Genomic DNA, 9,557 nt, shown 5'->3' on the forward strand with positions numbered 1-9,557 from the left:
CACAAGGCACGATAGTGAGAAGAGGACGAGAAAAACACCACTGGGGGAAGGGACGAAAGGGGGAAGGGAGACGAGGAGATGAAGGGATGGAAATGATGGGGGTGGTCTTCAGCAACCATGAACCCAGAGGAGGTTCATTGAGTTCATGTGCTGCAGAAGAATGCTGTGGGGGGTTGGAAAGCTTTTTCTATCGACCTGGTCCCTGCAAGGTATACACACCACGACCTCTCCCTTGGTTTACTATTACCAGAGGTTAAGCTTTATTGTGTTTTGACAATAAAAAGGGGTGGTGTGCTCACCTGGTGTTGAGGTTACTGGGTGCTTGTACATAGTTACAATGCTCAGTCAGGTATTGCCTCTCAAACAAGGACACAGCCTGTTGTGTGTGAGTTGAGGAAAGGGGTTAGTGAGTTCATATGTATGTTGTATGTTTAGTGGGGGGATGGGCAGCCCCCTTCATCCCTTCACTGCTACATGCAAGGCGCTTAGAGGCATCCACAGCTCCTCATGCTCTAACCTGGCATTTCACATCTAAAAATACCAGTAAAGCCAACATACCAACTGACCTGCAATTACAGTCTTACTGGGAGAGAAAATACCAATCCATAAGATGAGTATGGGACAGATGATGTGAGAGTGTGTGTGTGAAGTCAATACATTATGGTATGCTGTATCGCCTGTTTCAAGAGGGGGTCACTGAGTTCACTATGTAGTAACCTAGAATAGGGGGAAGCTGCCACATGATCATTAATCACAGACCTGGACACTGACTTGCTGCATTATGGTCGAATCCCTTTAACTTACATTGTGATTTATTAGTGATCTTCAGTTGACAATACAGCCAAAAAATAGACTAAAATAACAATGTGAATTTTGTTTTCACATTTTCCTGTATCAGGCTGTGTTTTCTGGTTTCGCAACCTCAACGATGACAAACACTTTTTGTCAGAGAGTGCTATGTTAGACGATGTTTGTGTCACTCCATGTTCGAGTTGCAGAGCCGGTTTGTCAGTTTAACCAACAAGACAACTGAAAAAAGAAAAAGAAAAACCCCACATCTTTTGAAATAAATCTTCTAGTATTATCAGGGTTGGCCGATTCACAGGCATTCAACATTTGCTATTCCTGGCCAGTTCCTGAAAATTTCACATCTTAAAGGTTCCTGCAACTAAAGGATTTTCAAGTAGGAAAACACAACTGATGAAAGGCTGAAGTGGAAGGGAGGGAGCTATGAGATGTATAGCAGCACTGTCAATAGCTGAATTGTGTCATTAAATCAAATAGGGGGTTGCTGATGTTGCCTGGAGACTGACTTTGTTACATTACAAAAGTCAAGTATTCCACTAAAATGCAGTGAAAATGACACTGATTGTATATGAAGTGGGATAGGACAGTCCAGGTTTTAATTATCTCCTCACATAAAGGTCATAGTCAAGTCTGTTTTATCAATCTGTATGAGCAGTACAGATGATGAGTAGTTTGTTGTACCTAAATGGAATGTACATCCCAACATTTGCCTTATTTATTTCTCCTGAATTTAGCTTATTTTGCCTCTACTCTGATAAGAGGCCAGGCATCGTCAACAGTAAGCAGGAAAAGTCACGTATGCTTTGCTTGTGCGTGTATTTATTCAATTAAACCCAAATCAGTATGATGAGCGAGCTGAGTTGCATAAGGTTTCAGCTATTCTGGCGCGTTCAGTGTGCGCGTGCTTTGTGTTTTGGGAGTTGAGTGTGAGGGGGCGGGGCCATTAAAACTGTGTATATCAGATGCATAGAACATATTGTGCATCTCTCTGGCCGGGTGCCGTAGTGCGTGCATGCTCGGTGCGTGCGTGTGTTTACACCCGCCGCTTGCTGTAGTAGAGCAGCCCTGCCCGACACCGTGCACACGGGCAACACATGAGTGGGCAGTACCGTGAGTGCCCGCACCGCCGTCCAATCAGCGACAAGTAAAGCAATCACTGGCTGGACGGGTCAGCCAATAGCGTTCGCTGTCGCCGGGACGTCAGCCAATAGAATGCGCGCAAAACGTGGGCACGTGGATCCGCGCACATGTTGACGCTCGTAAACTGCCGAGAGAAAGAGCTAGCAAAGACACAAACCGATGAACTACCGGGCGGTGTGTGTGTGAGAGACAGAGCTGAGGCTGGCCGTCCCGATGCTGCTCCAGCTACGGAACGTGTATTGACGGATTTTATTATCAAAGTAGGAAATAGAGCCGCTAACGATTGTTTCTGGCAGCTGCTGCTTTTATCTCACAATATTGAAGGTGAGTATTTCCAACGGCTTTTTGTTAACGTTTACCGAACTTGGCAAGCTAGCCTATAGGAATTTCCTGTCCTACTATCCTGTTTGTGCTCCCGGTACAATTTGTTAAATTAGCCAAACAAGCTGTTTTTAATGCGGTTTTGATCGATTTCATCTTTTAAAATAAATTATTACCATGTAATGATGTCAGTTCCTTTAAATTGCAAGAGCAGGACATATATAAATCATGTTTTTCTATTATATTTGATATTCACTTTGTTGTCCAGTCATCCGGATTTTTTATGATACTTAAATGTTGTAGCTGTGTGAAAAGTGAGAGGAACATTATGTAAATGCGGTGTTTCGGTTCCTGTTGTGGGCATGGTGGTGGGCTGACACAGACAGGCAGCCAACACCTGAGACGCAGCCTCATGATCCACGCGTACCTGTGCAGACTGTGCCGACACATGCAGCACCACATCGCCCCCATCCCATCTACCCTACCTCCACCCCCATCCCATCCACCACACGTAGGCTGTGGACTAACTCACAGAGGGCTGGGAAGAAATGGGAATAATAGACAAATCGGATCATTGTGTTCTGCTGCTGTTTGTTCAGTGCACTCGGGGAGGTGTATGTAAACAACGTGACATTTAGTTTTGGGAAACAAGTTGCCTGACGGGAAGCGAGCCATCAGCCCCGGATAAAACGTGAATTTCACAGCATGTTGTCTCTTGTAAAAGCTGAGCAGAGGCTTGTTGAAATGTTCTGTAGTCCTGAAATTGAAACCTTGTGTTGTAAGTGGTTCTTCCTTCTTTTTTTTTCAGTGTGGGCATGATGCAAAAATGTGTATCACTCTATTTGTCTATGAGCAAGTTCAGACTTTATTTATATTGTTAATGGCTGTGTTGGTGTGTGTCCTGGTGGAGTTTGTTCCTGTGACTCCTCTAATTTCCTCCTGTGTTGGTGGGATCAGAGACCGGCAGTCACTCAGATTACAGAGCGAGAGAGAGCAAGAAAGGGAAAGAGACGGGGAAGGCACATGGCCAGAGATAAGAGAATGTAAAATGTGAGTAAGAGAGGAGGAAGAGTGGAGGAAAAGGAGCACCAGGTTTGTGTGCATAGCGAACAGGATGAGCTGAAGAGAGATGAGAGGCATACAGAAACGCAGCCGTACAGGAAAGAGAGACGCTTGTGTGTGTGTGTGTGTGTGTGTGTGTGTGTGTGATTCCAAGGGGGGATGGAGAGCAAGCCCGAGACAGAGAGGAGGGGCTAGAGAGAGCACCGGAGGCAGTGGGATAGAGGGAGAGAGAGAGAGCGAGAGAGAGACTGCCTATTCTGATTTCACTACTCTACAAGCTCCCATCCCCCTCACGTTTTACTCTCCTCTCCAGTCTCCAATCTCCTCAATGGGAGCCAGACATGCACTACCATTGTGTGCCTACTGCCTACCCCCAGTCCCACTCTGCACCATGCTTAACTAGGGCACCAGTATACCCACCATTTTGAGTAATTGGGGTTATTATTTTTGGGATAGAGATAGAGAGGGAAAAAATGGATAAATAAAAAGCAGTTCTTTTGGGATGATTTAGTTTCAGCTCCTTTCACATCTTGTCTCCCCTCCCCTTCTCACTCTAGTAACAACTTCAAACAGGCTGGTTTTAAGTGTTTGAACAAGCCTTTTTTTTCTACATAGCGGAATTGGCTGTCATAATAACCCTCTTGCTGCTTCCTCCACAGAAATGCAGTCCCAGGGCAGCACTTCCTCCCAGCCCTCCTTTGATTCCCTGAGCTCCAGCGACAGCCTCTTGTTCAGCGACTCGGAGCAGGCGGAGGACGACACAGACGTCTTCCTGACGGACGGCTCTTCCTCTGTCATCATCGGCGGCGTGGGCGGGGCGGCGGCCGGCAGAGACAGAGGATCGGAGAGCCCCGGGTCCCAGTGGACGTGCGACGGCTTCACTGATAAAGAGGAAGAGGAGGAGGCGTACAGGTTGGAGAGAGGCGGCAAGGCAGCTCGCATCAGCTTGGAGGAGACGGATCGTGGAAGCCAGATCCCAAAATCAGAGGGAGACTTGCTGTTTGCCCAAAAGGTAAAGATTGAAGGGCCTAGAAAAAGAAGTGATGATGCGATGACAGGGCAATGAGTGTGCAGTGGAAAGCCCTGTAGACTGATTCAGACAGCAGCGCCTAACTTAAACTCTGTAGTAATCTATCTTCTCTTCCTCTTCCTCTGGCAGTGTGCTGAGCTGCAGGGTTTCGTCAGGCCCTTGTTGGAGCTGCTGAATGGACTGAAGAGGGGCCGCTTCGACCGTGGTAAGCATCCTTACATCGCTGCTTCCACATGGTCACGTGTGGCAGCTAAAGTAGTAGATGCTGAACGCAGGTTTATGTGGTCTAAGTGGCCAGTCTGTTGCATTTTAGAGTGTTCTTCTGTGTGTGTGTGTGTGTGTGTAGCAGTCTGTATTGACGCAGCCTATTGATGTAGTCCAAAGTGCAGCGTGTGTGAAGCGACAGTCTTCTGGCTGACTCATCGACTCACGAGAGTCTACTGATAGCCCAAAGTGAAGGTGGTGTGTGTGTCTGAGATAAAGAGAGTCCGTCCATGTGTTCATGTGTAGCATGATTTCCTGTGACTATGAAGTGTGAGGGTGCAAATGCTGACTGGAGGATTATGTTTCTGATCGGCAGGTTTGAGCAGTTTCCAGCAGAGCGTCGCCATGGATCGAATCCAGAGGATTGTGGGGGTTTTACAGAGACCCAACAGCGGGTAAGACGTCATCCACATTGTCCCGACATCTGTTATCTTGCCTCTGCATCACAACATCTTAGTTGGATTTTAGCTTGTAAATGATTGTAATTAAAACAAAGGGAAAGGACCAGGGGGTTAGTCTTCTATTTCAAGCCTCATCTCCTGTTCCATGTTTTATTGAACAGTCCTCGGGGTAGGTAGAGTTACAGCGTTTACCAGCAGTGCAGACAAACACCAAACATTAGAAGAAATTTTATTTATTCTCCAGATGTTCTCCTTTGCACTTACATAACAACAATTTCACTGCCATATGTTCCTCAATTAATTCATCCTTTTTAACTCTTTGTAGGGAGAAGTACCTGAACACTCTGCTCCAGGTGGAGATGATGCTGAAGCTTTGGTTTCCTCAAATCTCCGCTCAGCCCGTGTCTGCAGCCTCCAGCGTCGCCGCGTCCCCCGCTCGCTCCCTCCGAGACACTTTTACCTCCACCCCTTCGCACAAGCACAGGGATCAGTCGCATATTCCCGTCAAGGTGAGAAGGCATGCATTCCTGAGTGTTCAAGAGCATACTTGTGCACACACAAACAGCCAAACAAACCCTTCTCCTTTTCCACCACAAAACAAGCTCTATTTTCACCTGCAAATTTCCCTCCTGCTCATTTTGCAGAAGCGCAGACTCAGCTGGACAGACACCGACTCCCCCACGCCTTCCCCAGTGCTTCTCAAGTGCCCCCGTATCAGTGCAGAAGAGAAGAGGGTGAAGCACAGTCGTGATGAAAGGGACGGCCTTCCTCCTCCTTCATCGCTGCCCTCTGATGCAAACCAAAATTTACCGGAAGTGGCCGGTAACAGCCAGCTTAATGAGGACACAAAGGGAAAGGACAGTGACAGCGAGGAAGCGGGCAAGCTTTCAAAATACAAAGCAGGTCAAAGCTCTGAGCCCAGCCTGACGTGGGTTCACGTCGCCCCCATCCTGTCCCCGCGAAAGGCCTGCCCCTCTCACGAGGGCACGACAGCAGGTAACAACGAAAACAAGCCGGTCACAGCCGTCCTCCCGCCCGTCAGAAGGGGAAGTCCAGCCATGCAAGACAGCGCCGTCTCTTCTACGACGCCCTACAAGCACCCCAAAAATCCGAAGAAGCCAACCCGGTGCCAAAGCCAGCCTGTTGCCGGACAACAGAGTGAGAGCGAGACCTGCCAAGATCAAAATGTCACACTCAAGCCTTTGCCCAGCGTGTGCCCCGCCCCCTTAGAGACCTGAAGCACTGCAGGAGCAAAGAGCAGGCAGCATTGCTTTGTTACATTCTGGGCTTCAAGCTGCCGTGTGAGGCTGAGGGCCTGCGATTAAAGATGTGTTAAAGAGAGGAAGGAAGGAATTGTAGGTGAAGACAAACGATAGATCATACACAACCGCTCAACAAGACCACACTTCTAACAGTTATTTCTAACAGCAGGATCAAATGTGTCAATAATCACAATTACATAATAATCTAAGCATTTGCACAAAAGCAGTTGTGTTTGAGCGGTTTAGGAAAGAACATCTTAACTTGAAGGCTATTAAAAGCTTTCTGGGCAACGATCAATAGGAGAGAGATTTCGAAGGAGTTCGAGGAGCAAATAGTTTCTCCTCAGCAGGAAAGCAATCAATGTATTCAGAGATGACTGTTCTGGCAGGAATCTAACCTGAGGGACACTCTTGATCTGAAATTAGAAAAGCTGATGTCAATAATCAGAAAGTTTCTGAGGTTTATTGTGATGTGGGATTCAAACAGTGTGAGCTGATTTGACTCTAGTCTTACGGCAGGAGATGTTTGACTTTACACTCACTTGTAGATAGAATTGAGATATCTGGCGTGAAGAGGAGACGTGACGCCGAGGTCACTGAGAATCTCGTAGCTAGCGACGTGAGAATTACAGTGTACAGAACGCAGCATTATACTGTACGTGTGGTGTGTTAAGAGTCATCGGAAAAAAACTGATGTCATCAACTCACGAATGTAATCCAAGAACAGTTCGGGCACTTGGCTGGCATCGAGAGGAGTGGCATCGCAGCAATCAGAGGTCACGTTGCTCAACTGCAAAACCGACGGGCAATCAGTGTCGTGAAAACCTAAGGAGGAAAAAACAAGGACCACTCAAAGACATATGACTCCAGTTAATTTATTCATGTGTAGATCGGACACTGCATTTATTTATTGTTTGTATTTATTTATTGGGCAGCTGAATATCGCCTGCTGTGCGTTCGCACAGCTTGGCCTGCGATGTGTTTGGGGAGTTTGGGAAGATGCTGTTGACGGTTTGTTTTTAATGCTATCATGTGGGGGAAAAAATAAGAAAGAAAGGAAGTGAAATCTTGTGATTGGAATATTGGGACTACTGTGCCTTTTAACCAAATAATAGGATGTGTTCACAAAAGCATTTTGGTGCTTTCAGTGCATTCATACTGCGTTTTGATTGTTTTGCTTTTATTTAACAAAACCAGAACACACAGACATTCAATCATGAAAACCTACATGTGGTTGTTTTCATCCTGCTTCTACACGAACCAACAGTTAATCCAAACCGCCTACATGTCCAACTTTTACACAAACCCAACAGCAGTGGCTACTATTTGTCACGTAGTATTGAAGTGTAGCCTTCCTTTGGGTCACAGAGGAACAGACTGATCTGCACTTAAAAGCTGGTGCTCTTGAAAACTTGAAAAAACAGAAAATATAAATGTAAGGGAGGAAAAATCTTTATTTGCACCACCCTCTACTGCTGCTATTGTTATTCTAATTCCAGTTCTGTTTAGATGTGTGATAGGAGGCTCTCTCATGGGAATCACAATAATCTTGTAAATGTAGTAGGGGGTTCCTGCGATGTGATTGGATTTATCCTTATTGCAAAAAGTATTGTAAATATTTAGACAAATATTTTTAAATTGTTATGAGTGCTTCATACACTATTTACATGAGTAGGGAGGAGGGATATCCAAGAACCAGACTCCTCTCCAAAAAAGCACCACGTGTGAACACAGAGTCACTGGCAGCCTCCATGTTACTGCCTATGTTTGCGGAGGAAGGAGCACACAAGCCCTCGGCCGCAGACCCAGAGTCAGACCGTCTCGCCCCATCCCGTCTTCAAAGGTGACGGCATGCGGAGCCAGACGCTGACTCTCGATCCGAGGCTCGGGGTGTCCTCCGCCTCCTCCTCCTGTTTATAACGGTTGTGGTATGACAGAGAAACCAATTGCACTTATTTTTCATTGTTTATGTCCTTTTTCATGTATGTTTTCTACTGCAGCGACCACTGCTGATTGGTCAGGAATAATATGTTTTTTTTTAGCTGCCTTTTTCTTCTTAAACTGTAAAAGCTGACTGTAGTTCCCCCCCCACTCCCCTCTCCCCTCCCCTCCCCCACTCTGCAGCATTCGTCTGCCCTTGCCCTCTCTCCTTCGTCTCCCTCAATCCTGTTAGTATCTTTTCTTTCTAAACTAAACTCTGTCTTTCTCTCCACCCATCTTTACATGATATTACTCTTCTGGCTACTTTTTTCAATAATGGTGAAAAGGAAAAAAAATCTTTTAATAAATGACACATTTTTTGAAAGCTGAACTGTGTGCCTGTTTTTCTACTTTTTTGATTTCATCTTGTGAAAACATTTTGATATCCCATTTCATTCTGGATGCAACTCACAGCCGATGTCAGTAGGACTTGGGATTGGGAAAGCAGCTCTCACTGAACAGATGTGTGACTCAATGGGGTGCAGATTTAGAGACTGTACATTTTGAAGTGTGCGTGCTTGGGTGGGGGGGGGTTATGAGGGGAAGGAGGGGAAGGAGGGGCAGCAGGGTGTGAGGCTACAGCCTCGGTAATCTGACTGGCAGTAGCAGGGGGGGGCCGGCTGATCCTCCAACCAGCTGCTTCTACGGAGAGCAAACATTACTGTAGATTACATGTGTGTTGTTGTGGGAGGGTTGTTTATTTTCATAAGATCAAAATGAGTCAAAACCTCCTGTGGGTAGAGGAACAAGAGCTGGGTATGGCTGCGTCTGTGGCGTACTCCTTGTTCGGTGGTGGAACTAAAGTCTGATTTCAGCCCCTCTAAAAAATGAAAGGGTGAGAGTCAGATGCTAACCTTGCTAATCACTTACCGGAGTGTCTTGTTCTCCCGTTGATCAATGACAAACCTCACATTGCTGTTAACATAGACACACAGTAGGGTGACTGTTAATGTTATGTAACATTATACAATACATTATAATGGGAAATTACTTTATAGTCCATTAGAGAAAGCTGTGGACACAGAGCTGAGTATAATAAAATGATGTCATAGATAAGCAGAGTCAATTTATGGGCAACTGTTTTAATAACTGAGTGATTGTTTAAACAAAAGCTCCAATAATTCTGCTGTCAACGTAAACTGAATGTGATTGGACAAATAATGCAATCTGGACTCTGAAATTTGACTTTTCCCTACATCTGATATTTTATAAATTTAACAATCATTTAGTAAAAATAACAAGTAGCAGATTACTTGAAAGATAATCATAAGTTGCACCTCTGATGTCCAA

At 45.8% G+C, this 9,557-nt stretch overlaps 1 protein-coding gene across 1 annotated transcript; it reads left to right on the plus strand.

The window, feature by feature from the left end:
* The first annotated feature begins 2,120 nt into the window (after nt 1-2,120).
* LOC138584305 (uncharacterized) lies at nt 2,121-8,571 on the plus strand. Its single transcript, XM_069656502.1, has 6 exons — nt 2,121-2,271; nt 3,990-4,342; nt 4,490-4,565; nt 4,941-5,019; nt 5,351-5,534; nt 5,670-8,571. Exons 2-6 carry the CDS (start codon nt 3,992-3,994, stop codon nt 6,261-6,263), a joined length of 1,284 nt encoding a protein of 427 aa, XP_069512603.1. The 5' UTR covers nt 2,121-2,271; nt 3,990-3,991; the 3' UTR covers nt 6,264-8,571.
* Nucleotides 8,572-9,557: the final 986 nt, after the last annotated feature.

This window comes from Semicossyphus pulcher, unplaced genomic scaffold (genome assembly GCF_022749685.1).
Source record: "Semicossyphus pulcher isolate SPU_LCO1_2020_fin unplaced genomic scaffold, fSemPul1.0.p SCAF_9, whole genome shotgun sequence".
Taxonomy (NCBI): domain Eukaryota; kingdom Metazoa; phylum Chordata; class Actinopteri; order Labriformes; family Labridae; genus Semicossyphus; species Semicossyphus pulcher.